The sequence below is a fragment of the Macrobrachium rosenbergii genome, chromosome 12 (genome assembly GCF_040412425.1).
Source record: "Macrobrachium rosenbergii isolate ZJJX-2024 chromosome 12, ASM4041242v1, whole genome shotgun sequence".
In the NCBI taxonomy this organism is placed as follows: domain Eukaryota; kingdom Metazoa; phylum Arthropoda; class Malacostraca; order Decapoda; family Palaemonidae; genus Macrobrachium; species Macrobrachium rosenbergii.
Window position 1 is genome coordinate 81,239,348 of NC_089752.1, and position 16,367 is coordinate 81,255,714.

Below are 16,367 nucleotides of genomic sequence, written 5' to 3' on the forward strand. Positions count from 1 at the left end.
CAGAAGGTTGTTTTCATTCAGCTTAGTTTATGTCATTACAGTAATGTACTTGTTTAGAATGATGGAGATGGAGAGGAACTGCTGGCAAACAGCAGAATAGTGTTCTGTCTAATACTGAGCAAGATCCACACCAAAATTACATTTTTATAATAAAATAGTTTTATATATATTACCAAGTAATTATGTTACTTGAGCTACAGCTACAGATGTCACTAGTGCGGCAAACCCTAAGTTCAAAATATCACATCAGAGCTCTCATTGCACCATAAGTGACAAGCCCCGCTCCACCATACGGGTTGGTTGGTAACGACACTTGTCGGAGGCATTATGATTTGCTGCTGCAAATGAGGGGAGGAGGGAGGGCTCCGATTCACTAATTACGGGCTCCGATTCACTAATTACTTGCTAAGTATATATAAAACTTTATTTTATTATAAAAATGTAATTTTTATATTTTTATATAAGTAACTTAACAAGTAATTACTTAGCTGGATCCCACACTGAAGAGGGAGGTGGGATGAATGGACATATTCTATTCCAAAACATTCAGCGTGATAATGACTTCGAAACAGGAAGGACGGCCAGAATTGAGAATAATGCTTGTCATTACTAAACTTGGTTAGAGAGCTACTGCAGTTGAATACTGCCTCTGGTTGGTGCTCATCTTAACCTGTAGTGGCATGGCAGTTCTGCTGAGGGTCGCCTCTACATCAGTGGAAGTCTTGCAGCGGAGGATATGCCTGATCGCTGACAAGACGTACAACAAATGAATGCCCCTGCCCTGGGTGCAGTACCAATAACTCTAACAACCAGATAATACTTGTCACCTACACTGATCACAAAACCACTATCCATCCAAAAAAACTGGTGGGCACTCCAGGTACCATGTCCCCCCAGGCTCCCTAAGACTCAACACCCTACGTCAGGGCGAAGAGACAAAAGAGAGACAGAATCTCTCCTATGCTCCATTTCCCAATACCATTGCTAGCCACTGATAATGGCCCTAGGGTTCTGCAATTTCCAAACACTGTTTCAATTTCATTTAAGTAGCAAGATGCGAATATCCACTTATACCTCCAAGAGGTAGATCAAACAAACAACGGTCGAAAGCGACTGCTTGGACTTCATGAACTTTCACTTTCAACTTCAAGCAAAGTGTCTCTCTGGATCCACAAATGTGTCTAGGAGAACAGGTCTCCTAAGAAGAATAAGACATTCTTTGGAAGAGTGCAAGAAGAATTCTCGACAGAACACCCAAGGTAGTTAGAAGGTCCTCTGAATTTTCACGGTACCCTACAGAAAATACCTTAAGACTCTGGCTGGGCAAAGAGCCCTTGCTCATCCTCCAGGCCCCAGATTCTATTAAACTTTTTTAAAAATGGAAGGAGCGGGGCCAGGTCTTGGGTGGATCCTCGCTTTTGGCTAGGAAAGACCCAAGTGAAAGAACAGACTGCGACCCTTTGGGAGAAGTCTAAGCTTTTGCCAATAACTTGCAGTTGCTAACTGTTAGGTTTCTCAGTTGTTGATTTGAAACAGCCTTGTTTCATGTTAACCTGCACCTGTTTTGTGTGAGGAGGTGAGGTTACGTTCATCTCTTTTGTGCTTTTCTTCCTCAGTCAGGTTTTAGAAGGCAGATCAATGAGTTCTCATGATGTAGTCGAGAACAATCGGCAACAGTTTTTGAAGTATCACCTAGTTGTTGGTGATGGTCTTGATACGGCAGGTGTGGGTCACCTGTTGATCGTCAAGGAGAACATCAACCCAGCTCCCAAGGTCGAGGTGGTGATCAAACCATGGTTTCCAGTTTTGAGGAGATACCCTTCTGAGGTAGCGAAGTGGCTGTCGCATTGACTCTGTCGTGGTCATTTGTGATGTCTCGGCAGTGTACAATGGTCGTCCTCGAGGATCGTGGACTGTTTATGATGATATGGTTATTCCATTTAGATATGTTGGAGGAGGTGTAATTATCATGATGCTTTATTTCACTTTATGCATGATGTATGATGGTTCATTACCTGATTATTTGTTAGTGAGGAGCAAGAGTATGGCTCTTATTGTTATTGTAATTTGTGATGAGCAAGTGTATGGCTTGTATTAATTATTGTTATTGGTTATTATTATCAGTAATGAACAAGTGTATGGTTAAATACTTATTGGTTTATTTATTTCTGCTGCTTAACGAGTTTATAGCTTAGTTTATTCTGCTAATTGTTGATCATTTAGTTAAATTTAAAGTTATTTGAATTTGCGATTTGTAACTTATGCTAATGATCATTTATGATATCTATGTGTTTCCCAAAACCTGGGCTCATTGTAATTACTGTAAATAACTCAGGTTAACAAATTAGGTTTAAGAATGAGGCCGGAGAAGTTTCCCCTTGGAAGATTGCTACTCCCCACGAGGGAACCTCCCCAGTGATGAACGAGAGGTGTGTAGTCCCCCCTAAGCAAAGAAGAGGGAGGAAGCGAAAGTTGTCTTTCCTGTTCTCTCTTAGAAACAAGCCAGTCTTGGATTTCCTTAAGCACCTTCTTGCTTGGGGAGTCAGGAACTAACTTCTGGGTGGCTCCTCTTCAGGAAAGAGGAAGCAGGATAGGTCAGGGCAACTGTAGTGAAAAACAGGGATGGAAAGTTTGCCAAAAGGAGCAAGGAAGAGTTTACCACACTAATGGAGCAGAATCTTGAATAACCTCCTCTTCATTCTCAATGATACTGGAGACAGGGATGTGCCCTGGGGAGGGTTGAGGTAGGAGCTTTTCTAATTAATTTATAATCTCAGAAAGCTGTAGTGTGATGGACGCCACGAGAGCTCTGGGTTGCCGCCCCCATTAGGGGTACTTGGTGCTCGAGAGCAGAAGACAGGTGACGGGAGCACTGGACCTGGATCCAGGATCCTGGGAGCGGGAGCTGGATCCAGGATCCTGGGAGTGGGAGCTGGATCCGGGATCCCGGAAGTGGGAGCTGTATCCGGGATCCCGAGAGTGGGAGCTGGATCCGGGATCCCGGGAGCGGGAGATGGATCCGGGATCCCGGGAGGAAGAGCTAGGATCCCGGGAGCGATAGCTGGATCCGGGATCATGGGAGCGGGAGCTGTGATCCAGGATCCTGGGAGCAGGAGCTGGATCCAGGATCCCGGGAGTGGGTGTGCTGAGCGCTCATGACGCATGCTTCGGGTGCTTGGCATCCAAAAGAGTGCTCTGTATGCCTGGACGATCTGGAGAGAATGAGCCTGATAATTCCAATGAAGAGAAGAAAGAGGTAACAATGCAAGGACTGAGGGATCCACTGCAAATCTGCGGGAAGGCTGTGGGCTACCTAAATCCTCTTGTCCCACTTAACAGGAAGTGGGGAAGACCAACCGGAGTCACCTGTCTCTTCGACTGCCTGGATGAATCGAGGGAGCGCTGTAGGTGTTGGGAACTGCCGGAATCTGAGTCTGAGTTGAAGACACAATACACACACTCACAACGTGTCTTTCCAACCTCCGTCTGTCGACACCTAGGACTTTTAGTAGGCTCGACCGAGGGGGGTGGCAACTCGTGTGTAACTCCACTTGCATACCTTGGACCTCTGGTATGTCTTTTCCCCATGTAAGGGAGCAAGACAGGGGCCTCGGTCTAGGAGAGCCAGGGAACGAGAAGCCGAATTGGAAGACAAATTACACATACCCAACAACATGCCTTTCCAACAGCAGTCTGTCGAAACCTGGGATTTTGCAGTGGGTTCGACTGACGAGGTGGCAACCTGTGGACACACCCCACCAGCCTCCCTTGGACCTACAGAATGTCTTCTCCCCAGTACAGGAAAGTGAGACAGGGACCTTTGTTTAAAGAACTGGCAGACAGGAAGCCACCTCTTCCACTTACACTTCCCTTGGCCGCTTTCTAAAAGCCAACTGTTGAAACCTGGGATTTTGTAACAGGCTCAACTGAGGGGCACCAACCCATGGGCAAACCCCACCAGCCTTCCTTGGACCTCTGGTATGTCTTCTCCTAAGTTTCGGGGTGCAGGACAGGGACCTTCGTCTAGGAGAACCAATGGGATGGGAAACCACCTCCTCCACTAGCACTTCACTTGACAATTCATACAAAGCACTTTGAATTCATTACAAGGTTCAAATTGTTATCGAACCTGGAAATAAGATTGGCAGGGAACAGAAGAAAGATCGTGACCAGAAGTAAAAAGAATAATAAGACTAAGACTGACTTGGAATAGGGAAGAATCTAGACTGACCGAACCTTCTCTCGGCCCTAACGTCCACCTTCCTCTTCTATTTCTTTCAATGTTGCTAAGGTTTAACACTCATCACAAGTACCTCTTGTAATATACCTGTTCCCTACAATTACTGCACTTGTATGTGAAACACCGCAATATTTTGTTAGTCTAACGTAACATTCTTCACTACAATAGTGTAGACTAGAAGAAATAGAAGTAGACATACGTGAAAAGGAAATTCTGTAATATACGACAGGTCCTTAACTATATTATCATAACTTGACATAACTAAAGGAAAGGGATATTCTATCTTATAAGACAGAAATCTCCTATCAATATTATCATAGGTATCATATGTGGTCATGCCTAACTTCCGGTCTTAAGGGAGGGAGCCTTGTACAACCGTCATCCATCGTTATTAGCACCACAAGAGTTAGCCTAGCATTACCTCCTCCGCTAAGAGGGAAGACTATCAACACTTGAATTAGACATAACTAGATGAAAGGGATATTCTGTAGTATTCGAAAAATATCTCCCCATGAATATTATCATAAGTCTGATATGCTGTTGTGACTGATGCGCGGTGTCTAAGCTCCGACTCGAAGAGAACGCCATTTCATCATAGATATACTTAGCTAACAATCGGCGTCCCAGAGACACATCAATTGACAAAATTAAAAGAAACAAAGGCTAATTTGAAGGACTAAAAACAGATCAGCAACTAGGATAAACAAAAGCGATAACACTTCAACTTTCAAAGAATAAATCATTCAAAAAAACAGGCAGTGAAAATACAGGTCTGCTGCATGAAGCGCGCAATATTATCACCCATGCAGCAAAATCATAACCATTACCAACCAACCTGTGCGGTGGAACGGGGCTTGTCACCTACGATGCAATGACAGCACTGGCACAATATTTTGATTTTAGGATTTGCCACACTAGTGAAATATATAGCTAAGTACAGGTTGACCATCACTAATCCCGCACCACTGGGACCTGGAGGGTGCCGGATTAGCCATTTATTAGGCTAGAATACATAAAACCCAGCAGCTAAGCACCTCATCTTAGAATTAAAATATCCCAAAAATCAGTACAAGTTGGTTAATAAAGAAAAGACAATTATCAAATACAGGCAGTGCTCAAATTACGATATTTCGAGTTTACGTTGGGGTTAGTAATTAATACCGATACGAAAATATTTTGGAAATACTTTTAGATTTCGCGCAGGCAGCGAGAGAGACCAACTTAAAATAGACCAACTTCTTTTCCTCCATCTCTTTATTCCATCTGTTAGTTAAAAACTAAAATAGAATGATAAAAGTATTGTTAGTAACGTTATACTCTTGCGTAAATGCGTACAGCCATAAACAACCGAACGGGAAACTTGTTTTGCTACTAATCGTATCGGATAACAACTGTTTTGCTTGTTTCAACTATCGTACGGTCAAACAATTACTGTCGTTATGTTACAAATGACGTTAAGTACTGTACAATAGGACTGATATATTTTTTACACTATACCCTTATTCGCTCTGGAGAAAAGATCGGCAAGGAAATATACTGCTTCAGTAACTTTAAGCTGCAAGTTGTAGCTGAAGCTGAGAAAACAATGTTCAAACTGCTAATGACTATAAATTATCGTGCATCGGCAACATGGATGAAACTCGACCGTAAATAAAATTGGAGAGAATGTATTTTAAAACTACTGGGCATGAAAGAATACAAATTACTGCTGTTTTCACGCCGATAAAAGATAAATACGTAAAGCTCGTATTATGATGAAATCAAGAGAAAATAGCGAACGGCATCTTGATTTTTTTACACAAAACAAACATGCCCCCAAAACGGCCAGCCGCGATTCCCGCGAACGTCATATATTAACGAAAAAAATAGCTATATTTATTTCACAACGAGACGTATTTAAGTTATATTTTGACTTAAAAACACTTTGTATAACGAAAAATATCCTTGGCCCAAATAAAGTATCTATATTCATTTACACTTACTAGAAGCAAGAAAAGCGCACTGAACTGAGTTAAATGCGGCGAAATAAACACTGCATTATCGATTCCAAAACAAAACATTGATCGCAGTTTATAATACAAAAGCAATATGAGAATATACGCATTTGGATACAATGCAGTAGTAAAGCATAACTTTTTAAAAGATCCATGAAAAAGATGCACATTCGTTATGTTGATGTTTGTATAATGCTGTTAATATGTGAATAGAGTTCAGTATAATGTAGGCTAGGCTACCGTATATATAGCCTATACGATATACCTTAGCGTAGGCCAAAAGACAATAATAAATGTAAAAAATGGAACAGCAAAAGCATGCTTGCGTTTACAAACACCTCCAGTTTGTAGATGCAGCACACAGCGCCACCAAATTGAAGTGGCCGGCAAGCAAGTTAGTGCAGCGACCCGGGAAATTTGAAAATTAGTGCGGAAACATTAGAAATAACTCTAGCCGAAATTTGTGCCGGATTACTGATTGTTCCGGACTACTGATTGCCGGATTAGTGATGGTCAACCTGTAATTACTTGATAAGTTACTTAACCCTTAAACGCCGAGCCTCTATTTACAAAAACGTCTCCCGTATGCTTGCGGCGTTCGTGAGTTAGCGCTTGAAGCGGAAAAAGTTTTTTCAAAAATCACAGCACGCTTTAGTTTTTATGATTAAGAGTTCATTTTTAGCTCCTTTTTTTGTCATTGCCTGAAGTTTAGTATGCAACCATCAGAAATGAAAAATAATATCATTATCATATATAAATATTGGAATATATGACAGCTAAAAAAAAAAACATATAATTGTATACAAATCGCGCTGTAAGCACAACGGTTGAAGCCAATGAGTTAATTTTTTTTAGTTGTATTGTACACTAAATTGCTATGATTTTGGTATATAACAAATTGTAAAATGATCAAAGCAACACAGAGAAAATATTATCACAAAATGATGCATGAATTGTAATGCGCCGGACGTAAAAAAATGTTTTTTCAAAAATTCACCATAAATCGAAATATTGTGCTAGAGACTTCCGTTTGTTGAAAAATGAAGCTAATTGATTGAATATTACTAGACTGTAAGTGTTTTAGCTTACAATTGCAGTTTTCGACCATTTCGTCGAGTTAAATTTGACAGAAAGTTGAATTTTTCTATTTATCGTGATTTATATGAAAATATTTCAAAACTGATAAAAGCTACAACCATGAGTTATTTTCTGTTATATTGCACATGAAATTGCGCACATTTTCATATATAAAACTTTATGTAACGACTAATATAAAACGGTGCAAATATTACGACAACGAGACGAAAGAATTTCTGAGATGTTCGGCCGAGTTACCGCGCAGATGTAAGGAAAATGTTTTTTTCAAAAATTCACCATATATTGAAATATTGTGCTAGAGACTTCAAATTTATTGCAAAATGAAGGTAAACGATTGAATATTACTAGAATGTAAGAGTTTTAGCTTACAATTGCGTTTTTACCATTTCGGTCGAGTTAAAGTTGACCGAAGGTTGAAATTTTTGGCAGTTATCATGATTTATGTGAAAATATTTCAAAACTGATAAAAGCTACAACCATGAGCTATCTGCTGTTGTATTCTACATGAAATTGCGCACATTTTCATATATAAACGTTTATGTAACGACTAATGTAAAACGATGCAAACATGATGAAAGAATTTCTGAGATGTTCGGCCGAGTTACGGCGCAGAGCGTAAGGAAAAAGTTTTTTTTTTTTTCAGAAATTCACCATAAATCGAAATATTGTGCTAGAGACTTCCAGTTTGTTGCAAAATGAAGGTACATGATTAAATATTTCTAGAATGTAAGTGTTTTAGCTTATAATTGTTTTTTTACCATTTCGGTCGAGTTAAAGTTGACCAAGGTTGAAATTTTGGCAGTTATCGTGATTTATATGAAAATATTTCAAAACTGATAAAAGCTACAACCATGAGTTATTTTCAGTTGTATTCTACATGAAATTGCGCACATTTCCATATATAAAACTTTATGTAACGACTAATATAAAACAGTGCAAACATTACGACAACGTGACGAAAGAATTTCTGGCGCGGACGTAAGGAAAAAGTTTTTTTCAAAAATTCACCATAAATCGAAATATTGTGCTAGAGACTTCCAATTGGTTGCAAAATGAAGGTAAATGATTGAATATTACAAGAATGTAAGAGTTTTAGCTTACAATTGCGTTTTTTTACCATTTCGGTCGAGTCAAAGTTGACCTAAGGTTGAAATTTTGGCAGTTATCGTGATCTATATGAAAATATTTCAAAACTGATAAAAGCTACAACCATGAGTTATTTTCTGTTGTATTGTACATGAAATTGCGCACATTTTCATATATAAAACTTTATGTAATGGCTAATATAGAACAGTGCAAAAATTACGACAAAATGATGAAAGAATTTCTGAAATTTTTGGCGAGTTACTGCTTTGGCGTAAGAAAAAAGTTTTTTCAAAATTCACCATAAATCGAAATATTGCGCTAAAGACTTCCAATTTGTTGCAAAATGAAGGTACATGATTGAATATTACTAGAATGTAAGAGTTTTAGCTTACAATTGCGTTTTTTCGACCATTTCGGTCGAGTCAAAGTTGACGAAGGCTGAAATTTTTGTAGTCGACATACGGTACGTCCACTTGGCACCCAACAGACAATTTTAGTCGACGTATGATACGTCCAGTAGGCGTTTAAGGGTTAAATAAAATGTGGAGTTTTTGTAGAAAACAAGTTTGTACAGAAGAGCTGACTTAGAATGCATGTAACTTTTGAGTTGACGATCAATACAGGGTGCTGATTGTACTGTACAACAAAAGGATGCTCTGTAAGTATACTGTCATTCAGAGCTGAAAGGGAAATTGAGAGCAGAAAGGTTTTAAAGGTAACATGAGGAAAACCTCACAGTTGCACTAGGAATGAAAGGGGTTGCAGCTAGGGGCCGAAGGGACTCTGCAAAGAACCTTAAGTAATGCCTACAGTGCACCACACAAGGAGGGACACTGACGGCACTACCCCCTATGGCGTATACAGTCATACCCCGAACTTACGTGAGGTTAGGTTCCGGAGCCCCTCGCGCAAGGTGAATTTTTGTGTAAGTTTGGCATGGTCTTTAAAAATGCTAATAAATGTTTATTTCTAGAGTTTAAGTACTAAATATGACCCTAATCATGCTCCCAAAATTAAGCTAACTTTTAAATGAACTAAAGTGAGTGTAATTTTATTTAAAATTTAGCTTATTACCCTTAAAAAAGAAATAAATGGTTGACATAAATTTGAGTACTGCACAGTTTCATAATAGTGCAATTACAGTAGATGTGTACATATACTATGTTACCCCTAATTCATGGGATGCCATTTTCTTTATCACTTAGAGTAAAAGCCATTTTCTTTGCGTCACTAGGTAAAATTCATGCGTCACAGTCATAACAAAGGTACAAAATAACGAAAACATGTACATAATGTTCATACAAGGTAGTACATTACAGGTAAAATTCAATCAATTTAAAATTATATACTGTACAGGTAATGACGTACAGAGAAATGATAAGTTGTAAATATATGTTTGAGCGCTAACTACGAATGAGAGAGAGAGAAAGAGATATATATACTGTAATACAGTAACTGTACTGCTTTTGTATCGTATTTAAGCGCAAATATATAAATACAAATTTTCCATTCTGATTTTACACCTAAAAACACGAAAGCTTATAAAATAGTACAGTACTTAAAAATTAAACACTTTCTGCAGGGGTACCATCTTTGAAAAGTGCAGTAACTAAATGGTATCACATCTTATAAAAGTACACCAACTGAACGTGCTGTAATTACATGCACATACAGATTGCACCAGCACTTTTCTCAGAGGTTAACAAAGTAATTTTCAAGGAATGACACTTATACTACTCTTAGTTACATCTCTGATATTACATTAACGAATTCATTTTATCAAATGAGCGTGACTGAACAACCTCATCTCAAGGTCATGTAAAGTCCTAGCAACAAAGACTTTGTGAATGGACATAATACTTGTATGATATTTATGTACAAAAAATATAAATTTTCCATATCGATTTTACAGTTAAAAGCATGAAAACTTATAAACGTACTTCAAACATTAAACAAGCATTTTCTGCAGGGGTATAATCTTTGAAAAGTGCAGTAACTTTGCCAATGGGTATCACATCTTGTAAAAGTACACTAACTGAATGTGCTGAAAATACCTTTGCATCATATTTATGCATGTACAAAAATAAACATAATATATTTTTCATGCAGATTTTACACATAAAAGCATGAAATGCATTTTTCATACAGATTTTACACATAAAAGCATGAAGTGCATTTTTCATACAGATTTTACACATAAAAGCATGAAATGCATATTTCATACAGATTTTACGCAAAAGCATGAAATGCAGTTTTCTTACAGATTTTACACATAAAAGCATGAAAACTTGTAAATTACTTCAAAAATTAAACATAACCACTTCTGCAGGGTTTCGCGAGAATTTCGTGTGTCTGTGAAAAAATCGCGTATGCCAATTAGTTAGGTTCCAGTGAAAAGTTCATGTGTGTGTGTGAATTCGCACAACTTGAATCATGTAAGATCGAAGTATTACTGTACTGGCCTTTGATGGAGGTACTTCCTCTGCTGCAGCTTCTTTTAAATCAGCAGCGGTCTGCTGTAAGCAAACCAGAGGACGTTGTGGTTCATTATTCCAAGGACGTATTGCACAGTTATATTTTGAGTACTTTAGTGGCAAGAGCAACCCATTCATAGAAGATGGATTCCTTCCTTGTTACTTCCATCATAAGAATTATTATTTACAGACTCTCCCAATGAGGGTTAAGGGGCTCATGTGATGGGCACTTCACTATCTAGACTTGAGTACTTAGCAAGATCTATAAATGTTTTTCATCTCCCTGATATCTGTCTACAAGTATCTTTTAATTTGTCTTTTCACTAATGTATCATGTTTTATCTAATATCCAAGGTTTCTGTCTTGTTACCCCCATCGTAATAATTCTTTTCCAACAGACTGAAACACATTCTTGAAGTTAAACCTATCCTCACTGACTGACAGCTCCTCCTTAGATAGGGTTTCTGGAACAGCAAACCTATTCTGACTGACATTCAGTTGCAAAAGTTTCTTGACGTTCACCTTCAAGAAGCTTTACTGTATCCAACATATATACTCTTTCAGCTTTTTTTTGTTATCTACTTTAATTCTGGCTTTAGTATGATAATGTTAAGTTGATTACTACTGACATCTACTCCTCTGTAGTTTGTAACATTATTCTTCTCTCTTGATTAATAGTCATGTGATCTATCTGATTTCTTTGGCTGCTACCTAGAGATGTCTGAGTGGTATTAAGGGTGCCCTGAATATTACTTTCTGATATTTCATCTAGTCACATTTTTTCAAATCCTTGATAAAGTTATTTGAAGTAATGATAATGTGCCCAATAAGGGGTACAGTGCTTTAACTGAAACACATTAATTTAGATGAACGTTACTGAATATGACTTTTCTAAGGCCATCAGATCTTCTCTCTGGTTCTGAAAAGCATGACTGAAAAACAGAACTCCAGATAATATAATTTAAAGAAATACCTAGGTGGAAGCAGTCAAGTAATGGACTTCAGTATGGCAACTATCTGCAACTATAAAATTCATAATTTGTTTTAAACATAAATTTCCACCATACAGTGGGCATTTAATTGGGTTTCTGGATCCAAGAAATGCTAAATTATAAATAAAAATACCTACGAGAAGTTACCCTAATCACATTTTACAAAAAATATAAATTAAATTAACATTTTCATATGCTAATGTCAAAAGGACAAAACATTGCGATTCTAAACATGCGTGGAGGACACAAACACCCCACAGACGCAAGGACAAAGCACAGCAAAAGCAGAGATGACTCAGTGAGCATGTGAGGCCAAACACTGATGTAAGCACAACGGAAGGGTAAGGCCAACCCAGGTTGGCAACGATCATAGACCTAACCGTTAGCATTTTTTTTTTTTAGATGATTTAGTGACAGCCAAAGAGTCCCAAGTGCTAGTACTCCAAATATGAAAGAGTAGATTCATATTCGTGTCAGAACATAACATTTTCATCAGGTTACACTGAATTAATTAGCACGTACTGAGTACCAAGACCATTTTTTCTGTGACATCATAACAGCAAAGCTGTTAAATTAATCATAAATTACTGTACTGTACAGACAGCTGGATGAATTTCCTTTCCTGATCCTAATATAATGGATTAATTCATTAAATATTAATATAAAACCCTAATACCAACTTTAACTGCTACTTAACAACAGTCACAGTAAGCTGAAAACCTATATCTCCAAAGGATTTCACTAAAAACATCTGATAAAAGCACAAAATAGAAAAAAATAACTTACCATATGCTGTGAGTGTGCAAGGGTGACTTGCCGTGGCTGTCCAGTTGAATGCAAATGTGGAGGAGCATTGGGTCCTCCATGATGTGGGTAAAACTGACCCTGCAAACCAATACAAAAAGAACAAACATCAGAATTGCATAAGCAACCATCAAAAGATATAAAATAAATTTTTACCATAAAAATCTGTCTTCAATTGTAATTTTTAAAAATTCAAAATTTTAAAGTAATTTGTAGTTTTCCTAAGTATACAAACCATAGCTTTCATAAACTAAGTATCCCATTGCATCTAGATTCCAGATTTATAGATTTAGGCATACATGCCAAGCACTGGGGCAACTAAGGCCATTCAGCGCCGAAACAGAAATTGAGAGTGAAAAGGTTACAAAGGTGTAACATGAGGAAAACCTCGCAGTTGCACTATGAATCAATTGTTAGGAGAGGGTGGACAATAAGATGGAAGTAAGAGAATATGAATGGAGGTACAGTAAAATGAATGAAAGCAGTTGCAGCTAGGAGCCGAAGGGACGCTGCAAAGAACCTTAAGTAATGCCTACATTGCACCTCATGAAGTGCACTGACAGCACTACCCCCCTACAGGGCCCATTGCATCTAGCACTTCAGCAGTGTACTCTACTGAAGTGGGAGTGCCCTGGATCCCAAGCAGTTCCCTCACTCAGCACTCCACGATAACATCCCCCAATAAAAATATCCAGACTACCAACCTCTCAAGCCAGAGACGTACACTGCCCTACCTCAGGAGTGGAGAACTGTCTCTCACGTCCCTGACACAGTCTTTAACTCCACTGTCGACAAATATGTGGGCTGCGTAACTTAAACATACAAGACGGTCTGCCTGTGGTGTTTACCTTTGTTCCTTCTGTTCCATGGGGTTCCCTCAAAGAGGACCTGTCAGCCACCTCTCACTCTGTCTTCACCCTCCTCCGTCTGGGACATGATGTGCCACTCTCCTCAGGTGGAGCCCCTCTACGCCACTTGCTGGGTCGCGACCACTGGGCCCAGGACAAACATGTCCACAGACCTGTGTTCCAGGTCCCTGAGGTAAAAGGCCATGAAGGTAAATGGTCTCTCAAAACCCCAGCCCTCATCATTTGGAAGAGTTAGTGGTTCTTCCGGTAGGTCATTTTCAGCACAATCCCCCTGATGTTGGTGGCCTTCACCCTTACTGGGGGTGTTTCCCCTTTCACGCAGAGGCGTATGCCCTGGTGATGACCTACCTGAGCCAGAAGGAAACCTTTATTTTAGCCTCATGAACCTGAGGTCCAGGTATTTAGAGTTCTGCATCTTCATGATGAACTCCAGAACATACTCAAAGGGCAAGGAGGTCCACCTCTCCATATGGAAGAGACTGTGGAGTTCCCCCACCCTCTTGGTCGAAGGGCCAGAAGACCATCTTCAACAATAGGTCTCTGTTTCCTGCCATCTTAAGGGGTTCATAAGGAGGGTCTCTCAGACTCACTAGGACCTGTGTCACATCCCAATTGGGAGCTTTGATTTCTCTGTGGGGCTTGCTTGTCTGAATTCCCTAATAAGAACCAACAGCTCCTAAGAGGTCAACAGGTCTATCCATTTCAGTCTGAACATCTGTGAGAGCTGCTCTATATCCCTTCACTGCCACTACTGAGAAGTTCTTCTCCTGTCGTAGGTAAACTAGGAAGCTGCCACCTTTTGCAAAGAGGCCTTGAGCAGAGAATGACTCCTTTGATGGCATCAATCACAGAAGACAGACAACTTTCCTAGGAAGACTCCTGTGGATAATGGTAGGGGGAGTGTCAAAGATTGCCTCTGCAGTACTTCTTGAAAAGCCACTCCATTTGGAGCCATAAAAGGGCCACTAATGTCATCTGTTAGCCATGGGATGTCAATAGGCAATTTATGACCTTTCTCCATTGGCTGAGCGGAAGAAAGACATACACAGCCATACTGTTCCATGTATGTTGGAAGGTGTCCTGCATCACTGCTTGTGGGTCTGGAGCCTGAGAGCAGTAGAGTAGGAGTTTGGCATTTTGGGCTACGATAAACAGGTTGATTGTCAGAATCTTCCACACTACATTAAAGCCACCGTATTCATGATCTCACGATTACTGGACTCACCTATTTGCGGTATTTTTCACTGAGAAATATTCACTAATTACTGCATTTTCATGACTAAATGCACTTTTTGTGATAAAACTATTAAAATACTCAGATACCCAGGTAGTGCTCAAGTTAGGATAATTAGCCTTATGATAATTCAATGGGGTAAGCAATTAACCCTCTAACGCCGAGCCTCTATTTACAAAAACGTCTCCCGTATGCTGGCGGCATTCGGGAGTTAGCGCCGAAGCAGAAAAAAAGGTTTTTTCAAAAAATCACAGCACGCTTAGATTAAGAGTTCATTTTTGGCTCCTTTTTTTGTCATTGCCTGAAGTTTAGTATGCAACCATCAGAAATGAAAAAAAAATATCATTATCATATATAAATATTGAAATATATGACAGCGCAAAAAAAATTTTTGATATATAATTTTATACAAATCGAGCTGTGAGCAAAACGGTTAAAGCTAACAGGTTATTTTTATTTCTTTGTATTGTACACTAAACTGCGATGATTTTGGTATATAACAAATTGTAAAACGATCAAAGCAACACAGAGAAAATATTATCACAAAATGATGCATGAATTCGTAACGCGTGGACGTAAAAAAATGTTTTTTTCAAAAATTCACCATAAATTGAAATATTGTGCTAGAGACTTCCCGTTTGTTGAAAATGAAGCTAATTGATTGAATATTACTAGACTATAAGTGTTTTAGCTTACAATTGCAGTTTTCGACCATTTCGGTCAAGTTAAAGTTGACCGAAAGTCTAATTTTTTCTATTTATCGTGATTTATATGAAAATATTTCAAAACTGATAAAAGCTACAACCATGAGTTATTTTCTGTTATATTGTACATGAAATTGTGCACATTTTCATATATAAAACTTTATGTAACGACTAATATAAAATGGTGCAAATATTACGACAACGAGACGAAAAGAATTTCTGAGATGTTCAGCCGAGTTACCAGCGCAAAGATGTAAGGAAAATGTTTTTTCAAAATTCACCATATATCGAAATATTGTGCTAGAGACTTCCAATTTATTGCAAAATGAAGGTAAACGATTGAATATTACTAGAATGTAAGAGTTTTAGCTTACAATTGCGTTTTTTACCATTTTGGTCGAGTTAAAGTTGACCGAAGGTTGAAATTTTGGCAGTTATCATGATTTATGTGAAAATATTTCAAAATTAATAAAAACTACAACCATGAGTTATTTTCTGTTGTATTCTACATGAAATTGCGCACATTTTCATATATAAAAGTTTATGTAACGACTAATGTAAAACGATGCAAACATTACAAAAACGTGATGAAAGAATTTCTGAGATGTTGGCCGAGTTACGCAAGCATGAGCGTAAGGAAAAGTTTTTTTTCAGAAATTCACCATATATCGAAATATTGTACTAGAGACTTCCAGTTTGTTGCCAAATGAAGGTACATGATTGAATATTACTAGAATGTAAGAGTTTTAGCTTATAATTGCATTTTTACCATTTGGTCGAGTTAAAGTTGACCGAAGGTTGAAATTTTGGCAGTTATCATGATTTATATGATTATATTTCAAAACTGATAAAAGCTACAACCATGAGTTATT

At 38.5% G+C, this 16,367-nt stretch overlaps 1 protein-coding gene across 8 annotated transcripts in view; it reads right to left on the reverse strand.

Moving 5' to 3' along the window:
• The window catches only part of LOC136843737 (eukaryotic translation initiation factor 4 gamma 1-like), a 721,796-nt gene that overhangs the window by 280,328 nt on the left and 425,101 nt on the right, over positions 1-16,367 (reverse strand). For all 8 annotated transcript variants that reach the window (XM_067112379.1, XM_067112380.1, XM_067112378.1 and 5 more), the window contains one exon: positions 12,671-12,769. In XM_067112379.1, coding sequence (XP_066968480.1) covers positions 12,671-12,769 — 99 coding nt within the window. The remainder of the gene's footprint in view (positions 1-12,670; positions 12,770-16,367) is intronic.